The following is a 13795-nucleotide window of genomic DNA, read 5'->3' as shown; positions in this document are numbered from 1 at the left end:
GGCCTCCACATACACGTACATGCATTCCCACCAACACACAAAGACGCACACAAACGTGCACACACAGCACACAAACATACATCTCAAACACAATGGAGTTGGGAAGATGGCCCAGCTGTTAAAGGTACTCGCTTGCCAAGCCTGATGACCTGGGTTCAATTCCCAGTAGCCACGTAAACCCAAATGCACAAAATAGTGTTCATTCTGGAGTTCATTCACAGTGGCAGGAGCCTGGACACACGTATATTGTCTCTCTCCGCTTCTTTCCATTCCCTCCCTCCCTCTATCCCTGTAAATAAATAAAAATATTAAAATATTTAAAAAACTGGCCCCTCCTTGGTCTGGACTTGTGAGGTATGCCTAGGGCACCACACAGTCTGGGAAAGACTAGCTTGAATCTTGAGCTCAGAAGCAAAAGTTCAGTTGCATATGGATTTAGTCAGATCATACGAAGAAACCCTGGTATCAGCATAAAAAAAAAAATACCATAAAATGAATGGAGTTTTTGAAATGTAAAGTAACAGTAATTTTTATTTTGTGTTTCATGCACATAAAGAGAGGTGAAGGTGGGCATGGTTGGCACACACCCTGTGAGCCAGCATGGCCAAGGGAAGCCTGTGGGCCACCTGAGCACCCATCTCCATCACAGTGGCAGCCCACCTCTGGGATTTTAACTTCAACCTCTGTGGAAGGTGCAGGCTTCCAGGAGTCCTGTGGAACAGATCAGAGGTGGGACATTCAGAATGGACATGTTCAGGGACTGCTGAGCAAATGAACAGTTAGAGGCAGTACAAAGCGACCCTGTGCTTATTCTCACGCATGACCATTCTCCCAGTGCCCATCTGCACTCTCCTGTGTGGCTCCTGTACCCTCATGGGGAGGGCTTCACATGCAGGCTGTAAAGACTAGACATGTCTTCCCTGCTCTATGACATCCCTATGCCTTACTTACTTATTTATTTGTTTTGCTGGGCATGGTGGCACAAGCCTTTATGAGAGACAGAGCAAGCGAGAGAGAATTGGTGCACCAGGGCCTCCAGCCACTGCAATCAAATTCCAGACACGTGCGCCCCCTTGTGCACATGCATGGCCTTGCACCATCTTGTGTGTCTGCCATACATGAGATCTGAGGTGTTGAACATGGGTTGTTAGGCTTCCCAGGCAAGCTCCTTAATCGCTAAGCCATTTCTCTGGCCCCTGTGCCTACACCTGAGTTTATGTAGCTAAAAGTCATCCAGAAAGACTCTCTTCCCTGCGCTTTGAAGGCAGGCAAGGGAACTGATATAACAGGATATAACATGCTAGCTTTGGAGCTAACAGTAGAGCCAGACTGTCCACTTGTGCAGGCCTCAGTTCAGGTAAAAGTTAACTCGGTTTTTGCAACAGTGGGCCCAGACAAACACATTGCTTACATCAGAATTAAGTAAGGGAGCTGGAGAGATGGCTTAGCGGTTAAGCACTTGCCTATGAAGCCTAAGAACCCCGGTTTCAGGCTCAATTCCCCAGGACCCACGTTAGCCAGATGCACAAGGGGGCGCATGCATCTGGAGTTCATTTGCAGTGGCTGGAAGCCCTCTCTCTCTCTCTCTCTGTAGCTCTCAAATAAATAAATAAAATAAATTTTAAAAAAAGAATTAAGTAAGGGCAATGTTTGAAGAGTAGTCACCCTGAGGCCCACACAAGCTTGCTCAATCAGTATCTTCAGCCTAGGAATGAGCATTTCCATTAAGACCAAGATTTGCTGGGCGTGATGGCGCACGCCTTTAATCCCAGCACTTGGGAGGTAGAGGTAGGAAGATCACCATGAGTTTGAGGCCACATAGTGAATTCCAGGTTAGCCTGGGCTAGAGTGAGACCCTACCTAGAAAAAAAAAAAAAAAAAAAAAGACCAAGACTCGCCTGTAAACCTCAGTTGGAGGATAATCACCCTGTATGCAGCGCATGTTACTCCCCTCTATCTCCCAAACGCTCTCAAGTGATTCAGTTATTCCCAATATGTGTGCTCTTCTATTTCAGCCCTTAGAAACTGGTATTTCAGGTGAGTATAGTTACTGGTTACCAGCATATGTCACTGTTAAAATACTCTAGAACAGAACTGTCTGCAATAATCTCTTTGTAAATGAAATATAAGTCAGTTTCTGGATGAGACTGAGAAACTGACTTTTTCAAACAATTCAATATTCAATTCAAATAGGCATATCTTTCTAGTGTTTATCACACTGGGCAAGGAACGTTCAAGGAGGGCCACACTCTACTTCTCTTTTTTAACAAACACCCCAGAAAGTACCACCCTTCCCCCAGGCTGTTCACCCTACTCACGTGAGGTTGAGCATTTTTTCATGTTTCCAACAGCATTGACATATTCCATTCCTAAGTACGCCTCACTGGTGATGTCATCTGGAAGTTTGACCAAGCACTTGGTGTCATCTCGGAACAGAAGGTCTTTGGTATCAGACCGGAACAAGCAGAACTTGTTGGAACAGTCAGATACTTGGCTTCCAAACTGAGACTGTAAAATGAACAGAAAGTATGTGAGGACCGGAGTCCCTGAATAGTGGGGAAGGCATGTATCAGAAGAGGGTGAAGGTTCTGAACCAGCCCTGGGAACAAAGGCAACTGTCCACCTCTCTCATCTGGCCTATACCTACTTGAAGCCCCCAAAGCATGCATCCATAAGGCCCAAAAGTCCTTTGTGGAGTCCCTTGCTTTGTTTTCCTTTGAGAAATCCCTCTTGCTCTCCCATTCACTCCCACCCATCCCTCTGACCTTCTTTCCCACTTTATTACCCAAGTGCCTTGAAGGCTGTTTATGGAAAATAAGAAGAAAAACATGTCCTTTCCAATGTACTGCCAAAAATTGACATCAAATATGAGCCCTTGGGCCACAGAGATAGCTCAGTTAGAGAAGAGCTTGCCTGGCCAGCATGAGGATCTGAGTTTGATGGCCAGAACCCATGTGTAAAAATACTAAGCTTGAGCTTAAAATATCAGTTACTGAGAAGGGGAGACAGGCTCACTGACCAGCCAAGATATCCTAAGCAGAGATCCCCAACATCAAGGAGAGATTTTGCATCAAGAAAAGGTGAGTCAGGTATGGTGGTACACACCTTTAACCCCAGAGGCAGAGGTAGGAGGATCGCCGTGTGTTTGAGGCCACCCTGAGACTACATAGTAAATTCCAGGTCAGCCTGAGCTAGAGTGAGACCCTACCTCGCAAAAAAAAAAAAAAAAAGTTCATTCTTGGGCTGGAGAGATGGCTCAGTGGTTAAGGCACTTGCCTGAAAATCCTAAGGATCCCGGTTCAATTCCCTAGAGTTCATGTAAGCCAGATGCACAGGTGACATAAAAGTCTGGAGTTCATTTCCAGTGGCTACAGACTCTGGTGCTCCCATTCTCTCCCTCCCCCTCTTTCTCAATCTCTCTCTCAAATAAATAAATAAATAAATATTTTTTAAATAAAAAGTTCATTCTTGACTGCATTATAAATAGTCCTGGACCAGCCACTTCTTTAGGCCTCCTATGGTTGGTAGTAAAATATGAGTTTGAGGCCAGCCAGGGCTACAGAGTAACTTCCAGGTCAACCTGGGCTTGAGTGAGACCCTCCTTTAAAACGTAATAAAAAATAAAAATACCTAGGGGATGCTCATTACGTGCTCATCATCATCCACGTCTCTAGAAGGACTTCTGAAGATATGCTATCTTAATTTACAAAAGAAGGTTTAAGGGTGTACCAACACAGGAAGTTATCCTTTAGAGGAAGGTGATGTCTGTGTGTAGAGAGACCTTTGGGACTAAACTAATCATGTGATCTCTGCCCCCTCCAAGGGTGGCCCTGACCTGGTGATTCTCAGACAGCCTGCTCTCCAAGGATGGGAATCCTGTAGTCTCCAGACTATTAAGAGTACTGCTCAGGAGCTGGAGGAATGGCTTAGTGGGTAAGGCACTTGCCTGCAAAGCTTAAGGACCCACATTCAACTCTCCAGATCCCACATAAGCCAGACTCACAAAAAAGTGGAGGCAAGCGCAAGGCTGCTCATACGCACTAGGTGGCACAAGCGTTTGGCATTTGATTGGAATGGCTGAGGCCCTGGGACACCAATTCTCTCTCTCTAAAATAAAACAAAAACTACAAAAAAAAGAGTGCTGCTCAGTCCACCTAGGAATGAGAAGTAGAAATCCACTCTTCAAGACTCATCAAGGAAGGTTAGGAAGCAGAATCAGTCTTCTTCATTTCTAGAAAGGACAGATGTAGGGAAAAGAAGGGAATCCCTGAGCCAAAGTTAAGGGGAGCAAAGAGTCACATCCCAGGACTCATGGGTCAGGTGGAGACTTGTCTCTAGTGGCCAGGAGATAGAAGCAGAGCCGGGCCTGAGAGAGATAGCCCTGTAACTGCATTGCCGCCACATTTGCAGCACTTCCTGTAGACCATTCATTTCCCTATATCCTTTATAGGCATCACTTCATCTAATAGAGTCCTCATATTAACCAAGAAACAGGTATTCATACTATTATCCTTATTGTATTGGCTAGTTTACCTTTTTTTGTTTTTTTTATTTTTATTTATTTGAGAGTGACAGATAGAGAGAAAGAGGGAAAGAGAGAGAGAGGGAGAGAATGGGTGCACCAGTTTGCAAACAAACTCCAGATACGAGCACCCCCTTGTGCATCTGGTTAACGTGGGTCCTGGGGAATCGAGCCTTGAACCGGGGTCCTTAGGCTTCACAGGCAAGCGCTTCACCGCTAAGCCATCTCTCCAGCCCTTATTCCTATTTTACATGTGAAGACACGGAGGCATGGAGAAGTTAAGCCCTGCGCCTAAGACGACACAGCTAGAAAGCTATGACCTTTGAACCCCTATGTTCTAGTTGACAGTCTGTGCCTTCTCAATTCTCCTTTTCAGAAGGGGAATGAACGGGTAGAGTCAGGGTTGTGCTTAGCTGTGAGCTCCTCCCAATAACCCACACTCACCTAGGGATAAAAGGGGGGAGGCCCTGGCTGGTACATACCTGCTGGTTGAATAACACCTTGCGGACACATGCTGACTTTTCTTTTCGTGCCACCACAGCATGATTCGGGGCTCGTGCCAGGTGGCAGGTGGCAGCCTCGGTCACAGGCTTCCTGGTGCCATCAGGACACAGCAGCTCAAAGTCTTCATGCCTCAGACCCCTAGCCCATGCTTCAGCGTTATTTCCTAGGAGAGAAAGAGGCCATCAGCCAGAGCTGACAGCTTTAGTCCTCGGGAGGGTGGCGCGTGCAGAATCAGTGTGTTCTGGCCGCCAGAGGCGGATGCAGGCACTGGGGGGTTGTGGCAGTGTGCAGGGGAAGGACCCCTCGTGTGCTCCACAGTAGATGCTCCACTTACCACTCACCAGGGGTAGTTAATGATTCCCCCTCCTCAGTCCCTCCCTACCTCGCTGGGGTGAGTGAGAGAATGGGTACGGCAGGGTCTCCAGCCACTGCAGATGAACTCCAGATGCGTACAGCACCTCGTGCGTCTGGCTTTACATGGGTCCCGGAACCTGGGAATCTAGGCTCTGCAGACAAGCGCCTTAACCGCTAAGCCATCTCTCCAGCCCCCTTCATTAATCTTGACATTTCTGACTCCCTCGTGTGAGTTTGGTGGGGAAAATGGGACATTCCTAGTGCGCAGGTCCGTGTCCTGCCTTGGTCATGGGCCTCCTTGTTTCTGTATTTTCTGTAAAAATGAGCAGAAGCTAGGGAGGCAGCTCAGTGGGCAAGAGTTCTGTGCACCCAAGTATGAGGGCCTAAGGGGATTTGAGTTCCAACCCCAGCACCCATGTACAAAGCTGGGCATGGCCATACATTCCTGTAACCCCAGTTCTATGGGGAAGTAAAGACAGGAGAGTTGCTAGGACTCACTGGTCAGCTAGTATGATTGAAAGGAAAAACCCACATACACAAAAAGGAAGCTTCAAGTTCATTGAGAGACTCCATCTCAAGAAAACCATGTGGAATGTCCTCCTGTGGTCTCCTCATGTATGCGCACGGGGTGTGCACACATGTGCACATGCATACATCACACTACACACACGTGCACACTAAAAATAAATAATAAAATATTTTTGCCCATTCTCAGCTTTTCAGTGCCTTCCTTCCAAAATGATTCTCAAATATTTACTTTTGCCAATGTTGATTTTTCTCTTAATAATACAGGATTGTACCTTTTTATTTATTTATTGTTATTTATTATTATTATTGGGTTTTCGAGGCAGGGTCTCGCTCTAGCCCAGCCTGAGCTGGTATTCACTCTGTACTCTCAGGGTGGTCTCGAACTCACAGTGATCCTCCTACCTCTGCCTCCCAAGTACTGGGATTAAAGGCGTGCGCACCATACCCTTTATTTTTGATTCATTTTTTGTTTAATTTTCTTTCTTTAATTGAACAAGTGATACATGAGATCAAGCTAATACTTCTAAATATATTTACATATAAACTAGAAATCCTCTCTTCCTATGTCTCCTCAATCCCACTCACTTCTCCCTTGCTCTAACCTTTGCTGTCATTGTTTTATGTTTTTATATTTGTTAACCTGTATGTTGTTACAAGCTGAGCCTTTTCCTTAACAAACGTAAAATAATATAGCTTTTCCTCAACATAGAAGTAGCAGTACTCAAAGGTGCTTGACTGCTAAGCCTATGGACCCAGGTTCATTTCCCTAGCACACACATAAGCCAGATGCACAAGTCATACTAGGGGGCTGGAGAGATGGCTTAGCAGTTAAGGCACGTGCCCAAGAAGCCTAAGGACTCATGTTAGACTCTCCAGGTCCCACATAAGCCAGACACACAGTGATACAAGTGTGCAAGGTTGCACATGTGCACAAAGGGGTGGATACATCTGGAGTTAGATTACAGTGGCTGGAGGTCCTAGCATGCCAATTCTCTCTCTCTTGCTTTAAAAAAGGCAATCCAGGGCTGGAGAGATGGCTTAGTGGTCAAGGGCTTGCCTGTGAAGCCCAAGGATCCTGGTTCAAGGCTCGATTCCCCAGGACCCACATAAGCCAGATGTACAAGATGACACATGCATCTGGAGCTTGTTTGCAGTGGCTGGAGGCCCTGGCACACCCATTCTCTCTCTCTCTATCTGCCTCTTTCTCTGTCTCCCGCCCTCAAATAAAATAAATAAATTAATACAAGGCAATCCATTGGGCTTACCTCAAAAAAGTATAAAACATCATACTAGGGAAAAACTAGCCACCCGATGTTGCTTCAAATCAGTCCTTAGCAACTGCTGTGCACTGTATGCAATCTTAGGTGCCGGAATACCAAGAGAAGGGGAAAGCCCAGTGATTTTTCCCCTGTGCCCAACATGTACATAGAAAGTATTGTGTAATCAGTAGGGGCATTCTTGTTGCAGAATGGGGTGTGCCCACCAGAGCAGTGGGTGCTGTAAGGATAGCCCATCCCAGACGGGGCATCCAGGAAAGTTGACAGTGAACAGGAGGAGAGAAGAAGAAGAGAGATGGTGGGAATTAGCAGCCTGGACGCAGGTGGTTCAGAAGTCCTTAGTGACCCTAAGGGTGTTGCTCATTCTTACCAATGCTTTCTTTTTTACTGTTTTATTTATTTATTATTATTATTTTCAAGGTTGGGTCTCGCTGTAGCCCAGGCTGAGCTGGAATTCACTCTGTCGTCTCAGGGTGGCCTCGAACTCATGGTGATCCTCCTACCTCTGCCTCCCAAGTACTGAGATTAAGGGCTTGTGCCACCATGCCCGGCTTGTTTTGGTTTTTGATGTCATGGCTGTCCATCTTTCACCCAGAAAATAGCACTCACTAATGATTCTTGCCTGAATCAATCAGCAACATGCAGGTTGCCAAATGATGGCTCTCTTAACCTTTGCCATCCTTTCCCCATTTGTTCATGCTCTATGAACAGGAAGGACTTTCCCTCCTTCATGGACCTCGTCAGTATTATTTCACAGACTGCTGTTTTATTGTATGGATTATTATTCTTCACTGCTATTATTTTTATTTTGAGTTTGTTTTTTGAGGTAGAGTCTCACTATAGCCCAGGGTCACCTGGATCATGCCTATCCTCCTGCCTTAACTCCCTAATGCTGGGCATGACTCACCACACCCGGCTTTGCTATGCTTTTATTAAATTTGTTTTGAGGCAGGGTCTCACTCTAGCCCAGGCTGACCTGGAACTCATTCTGCAGTCCCAGGCTAGCCTCTAACTAATGGTGATCTCCTGCCTCTGCCTCCTGAGTGATGCCACTAAAGGCATGTGCTGCCACGCCTGGCTTTGCCATCATTATTTTAACATTCATAATCTCAAGACCTGGCAGTGGGTGCTCCTTCCAATAGGCTCCTGTGTGGTTGACTTGAGAGAAGGGCTCACTATGCCTCTTGCCCCAACCTTGGAACACCTTTGTCCAAGGATCACTGCGTGCAGAGTGAATGTGTCTTTCTTCACCAAATAGACAGACTGAGGAGTGGAGCTTTGGAGTGGATGATGTCTATGAGCTTTCTAGGAACTCATCCCTGAATCCTGGTGAATCCCAGTGACCCAGATTTCACAGGGAAAGAGGGGATCACATACCGTCAGTGTTTTGCAGGACAGTCTGGTCTTTCACAAAGGCCACATCTCCCTTCTCAACGAGGCACCTGAGAGGAGCAGACACAGAGGAGAAAGGAAAGGTGAGATTGGCACAGGTGCCATTCGGGGAGGCCACCTTACGGATCCAGGCTGGCCACCCAGTGTCAGCAAGTGTAAAGCCCTTTTGATCACTGAGCGATGGGGGCATGAAAGAAACAGGCGCCCAGGTGCTATGCAGCTCCACAATCTCAGTTCCACATACTCAGTCTTAAGTTTTGCTATGACTTCTCCCACTTTTCCCAGCATCAACACAGGGAGTAGAGAACCAGTTTTCCAGGGGAAATTGATATTTTTTTCCTTTTAAAATTAGTATTAGTTTTAGTTTTTATTTGGCCTTCTTTCCTTCCTTCCTTCCTTCCTTCCTTCCTTCCTTCCTTCCTTCCTTCCTTCCTTCCTTCCTGCCATTCTTTCTTTTTAAAATTTGTTTTTGGTAATTTTTATTTATTTATTTGAGAGTGACAGACACAGAGAGAGAAAAAGACAGAGAGAGGGAATGGGTGCGCCAGGGCCTCCAACCACTGCAAATGAACTCCAGATGCGTGCGCACCTTTGTGCATCTGGTTAATGTGGATCCTGGGGAATCAAGCCTCGAACTGGGCTCCTTGGGCTTCAGAGGCAAGCGCTTAACCACTAAGCCATCTCTCCAGCCCCCCATTCTTTCTTAAATACAGAAAGTGTAGGAAAGTCTGACATAAACACTCAGCTCTCATACTTCTGGGTGAGGAGTTGGGGGTTAAAAACAAAATTCTGACCTGTTTCACATCTCCGAGAAGTTGCAGGAAAGACACAGTAGCAAAAGTGACTCCTGTTGTTTTTAACCACCGAAAGTGCACGGCACACAGATATGACTAGTGTGTGTTTCCGCGCATCCTTGTGAACCCAGGCGGCTTAGATTCTGAGGCAGCTGGCCAAGCCTTGACCCCTGAGGGTTTCCTGGAAAACGACCTGCATCTTTCTACAGCTGTTCGAGAGCTTGTGACTGGCTCACGATAAGGCGGGGTGAAGGTCATGCCAGTGCGATGAGTGTTCTGCTGTTTTCATTTGAATTCAGCATCTGTCACTTTGATACACTACACGTCATACCTAAGCTTTACGAGCCATTTTGGAAAATGAGGCCCTTTTTTTTAAAAAAAATTTTTTTATTTATTTATTTGAGAGCAACAGACACAGAGAGAAAGACAGATAGAGGGAGAGAGAGAGAGAATGGGTGCGCTAGGGCTTCCAGCCTCTGCAAACGAACTCCAGACGCGTGCGCCCCCTTGTGCATCTGGCTAACGTGGGACCTGGGGAACCGAGCCTCAAACCGGGGTCCTTAGGCTTCACAGGCAAGCGCTTAACTGCTAAGCCATCTCTCCAGCCCAAATGAGGCCCTTTTAATACGTTTCTACGAGTCAAGTTAGAGCCTTGCTCTTGATATGCGATTCTCCAACATGTCACCACCAGAAAAAGAAGACAGCTAGGCGTGGTGGCGCACGCCTTTAATCCCAGCACTCAGGGGGCAGAGGTAGGAGGATCACCGTGAGTTCGAGGCCACCCTGAGACTACACAGTGAATTCCAGGTCAGCCTCAACTAGAGTGAGACCCTACCTCAGAAAACAAAACAACAACAACAACAACAAAAGGACACAGATAAGGCTAAGGTGCATTTTACTCAACCCAAATTTTAAGCCCTTGTGAAAGTAAAGGTTTCACCTCGATTCCTAAAAGGAGTCTGACCGACACTGGGAAATGGTTATATTTCTGTTGGGACCCAGACTCACCTGAAAGCTCCCGTGTAGCCGTAATAACCCTCCTTGTTGTTCTGAGCACACTTGCTTGGGCCGATGCACAGGTCACAGAGAGTGGAATTTTTCTCATATCCAGGGGCACAGCCTTGACTGAAAAATTCATCTGAGCAAAAAAGCAAGAGGAAGTCGTAAGTCGATATTAATGACTTTAACACCTGACAGGGCTGCAGGACCCGGGAAAAAGAGAACATATTCCATCACTCGTTCCCTAACCTGTCACCCACCAACCCAGAGCTGCCAAGGCGCCAGTCCTTAAAAGGAAACTTATTGGGGTTGGGAATGGATTCTTTGACCATTCCATGTGTGGGTGGAGGGGAATCCTTCCGGCACCATGGTGGTATCATCACCAGTCTAGAAGGAAGTCACAGGAGCCACGTATGGTGGCCCACGTCTTTAATCCCAGCACTTGGGAGGCAGAGGTAGAAGGATCACTGTGAGTTCAAGGCCAGTCTGGGACTATGGAGTGAATTCTAGGTCAGCCTGGGCTAGAGTGAGACCCTACCTCAAAAAAAAAAAAAAAAAAAAAGACATGGGCTGGAGAGATGGCTTAGCAGTTAAGTGCTTGCCTATGAAGCCTAAGGACCCTTGTTCGAGGCCCAATTCTCCAGGACACCTGTAAGCCAGATGCACAAGGGGGCACATGTATCTGGAGTTCGTTTGCAGTAGCTGGTGGCCCTGGTGTGCCCATTCTCTCTCTCTGCCTCTTTCTCTGTCTGTCGCTTTCAAGTAAATAAATAAAATAAATCTTTAAAAAAAAAAAAAAAGAAGACTCAGAATTTCTGAGCTTATGGTCTCTGCCCTCTCCCTCCCTCTCCCTCTCCCTCCACACCCTCCATCCCTCTAGTCATCAAAGAATCTTCATGATCTCGCCAAGCTCCAGAAAAGGGAAGTATCCTTGCCATCTAGCTGCCTGTCTGTGGTTGTCAAAGAACCAGAAGGTTCAGGAGTACAGACGTCAGAAGCCCAAGCTTTTGGGACGTGGCCCTAGGTTTTGTGTCCAACTGATATACAGTGGTGTCTTGGTACAGTTCCATTCTAACTCAAATCCTTAACGAGGCCAGTTTGTACTCACATTGACTGGTTCTCTCCTTTCTTTCTTTCTTTCTTTCTTTCTTTCTTTCTTTCTTTCTTTCTTTCTTTCTTTCTCCCTTCCTTCCTTCCTTCCTCCCTCTTTTTGTTTGTTTGTTTGTTTTTTTTTGTTTTTTCAAGGTAGGGTCTCACTCTAGCCGAGGCTAACCTGGAATTCACCACGTAGTCTCAGGCTGGCTTTGAATTCAAGGTGATCCTCCTACCTCTGTCTCCCTAGTGCTGGGATTAAAGGCGTGTGCCACCACGCTGCCCAGTGATGGTTCTCTCTTTTAAAAAAGAATATTTTTATTTTTATTTATTTGAGAGAGAGATGGAGAAAGAGGGAGAGAGACAGAGAGAGAATGTGCATGCCTGGGCCTCCAGCCACTGCAAACAAACTCCAGACACATGTGCTACTTTGTGCATCTGGCTTATCTGGCTTATCGAACCTGGATGCTTTGGCTTTATAGGCAAACTCCTTAACCACTAAGCCATCTCTCCAGCTCAGTTCCCTCCCTTTTAAGGAGCTGTTTGAATCTGGAGGTGGCAGGAAGGAAATACGAAATGAATATAAATCAAAACCCTTATAAAGCCTTCGGCAATAGGGATCTTATAGCCAGAAGCTTAGGGAGGTGGAAATCAACTCCTACCTGATGAGATTTAGAACACACAGAGAATGTGGTAATTGCAATGTAGCCCTGTGATGAATCCTTAGGGAGGCTGCCAACACCTTAAGACACCAGGAAGCTCCCACACTCCTGCAGCTCACAGAGCCCTGCTGCCGGGATTGCTGGCTGTCTACCCACGATTCTTTCCCCTTCATTCCTCAGTCTCAAAAAGTCTAGTTTTGTTTGAGGTGGGAATATGCTCAGAGGAAAGATTACAATTAGGTCCGGCAACACAACCTAAATTCCCAGCAAGGGGAAATTATCTGAGGTAATTGGATAGGCATCTGGAAGACTCTATGGAGCTGACAGCATTTCTTGTGAACTTCTGTTAGCTTCTAACTCCTTCCTGGATCATAGATGCACTGGCAGGCACAGGGTCAACCTGGAATCTGGAAGTCTCGTGTGGGAACAGTGATGCAGCAAAGAGAGAAGCCCTTAACACCTGCCAGATGTGGACCGTTCACCTCTAGTCTTTTTCTTTTCCTTTTTAATTTTTAAAATATATTTTATTTATTTATTTGATAGAGAGAAAGAGGCAGAGAGATAGAGAGAAAATGGGCATGCCAGGACCTCCAGCCACTGCAAACGAACTCCAGATGCGTGTGCCCCTTGTGCATCTGGCTTACGTGGATCCTGAAGAACCGAACCGGGATCCTTTGGCTTTGCAGGCAAACACCTTAACTGCCAAGCCATCTCTCTAGCCTCCCTTCCTTTTTAATTGTTATTTATTTATTTGCACCGTGTGCATGCATGTGCATGTAGGCATCATGCACACATACACGCACACATCTGGGGCCTCTTGCCCACACAAACGAATGCCCATCTGGCTTTGTGTGGGTGGCCGGGGAATTGAACCTCAACCGGCAGGCTTTGCAGTCAAGCGTCTTTATTAACCGCTGAGCCATCTCCCCAGCCCACCTCTGGTCTTTTTCTTGAGAAAGAAAAGCCAATGTATATTCTCAGAAGCCATTCTGTGCAGTGGAGATGAGCCATCTTGACTCCGTTCTGTGGCCTCCCAGCCTTCCTATGACCCTTTTGATATTTCCATGAGGTTTACTGGCACCAAATTTTGCTTGTGTGGAGCTAGAGCCCATGGCCTCTTGTGCCCACCATCTTCCCCAGAGCCCACCCTCCCCCGCTTTTTCCCCATAAGGCCCTGGCCACACTCCTTCCCCAGATTCACTCACCAAATTTGCAGTGGTTGATTCTGCTATAGAGCAGGCCCATGGGGATGTTCCAGCCAGCCGTTCTGTCTACCGAGGTGTGGCAGGACTTCTTGCCTTTCAGATTGTTCCAGTTAATGGTAGCGTCTGATTTCTTTACCACCGCCACAGCGTAATACCCTACAAGGAAGATGTCGGGAAAGTGGCATTACTAGCTTTAGTAACCTCCAGAACATCTGTTTCCAATGAGCTCCACCATCTCCCCAGGGCAGCAAGTACATCCTAAGGGACTCATGGTGCTTTGAAAGAAACTCTCAGCTTCCGTGGGCCGTGGTGAGGCACCGGGTACGCTCTATCAGGAAGACATTTATCTGAATTTCCAAATCAGAATACTAAGGTCACATAGTGGCCTGTCATTATGTACAGTGTTTATTTATCTTGGCTTTTCAAGGCAGGGTCTCGCTGTGGCTCAAGCTAACCTCGAATTCAC

At 46.6% G+C, this 13795-nt stretch overlaps 1 protein-coding gene across 1 annotated transcript in view; it reads right to left on the bottom strand.

Moving 5' to 3' along the window:
* Positions 1–497: 497 nt before the first annotated feature.
* The window catches only part of LOC101609496 (serotransferrin), a 30574-nt gene continuing 17276 nt past the window's right edge, over positions 498–13795 (bottom strand). Inside the window, exons 12-17 of the mRNA XM_004664199.2 lie at positions 13330–13485; positions 10380–10509; positions 8563–8627; positions 5005–5189; positions 2319–2508; positions 498–711 (exon numbers count right to left, since the gene is read on the bottom strand). Of these exons, the coding sequence (XP_004664256.1) occupies positions 677–711; positions 2319–2508; positions 5005–5189; positions 8563–8627; positions 10380–10509; positions 13330–13485 (761 nt within the window). The 3' untranslated portion in view covers positions 498–676. The remainder of the gene's footprint in view (positions 712–2318; positions 2509–5004; positions 5190–8562; positions 8628–10379; positions 10510–13329; positions 13486–13795) is intronic.

The sequence above is a fragment of the Jaculus jaculus genome, chromosome 17 (assembly GCF_020740685.1).
Source record: "Jaculus jaculus isolate mJacJac1 chromosome 17, mJacJac1.mat.Y.cur, whole genome shotgun sequence".
In the NCBI taxonomy this organism is placed as follows: domain Eukaryota; kingdom Metazoa; phylum Chordata; class Mammalia; order Rodentia; family Dipodidae; genus Jaculus; species Jaculus jaculus.
The sequence above is the reverse complement of the archived record's forward strand: the minus strand, read 5'-3'. Positions and strand labels throughout refer to the sequence as shown.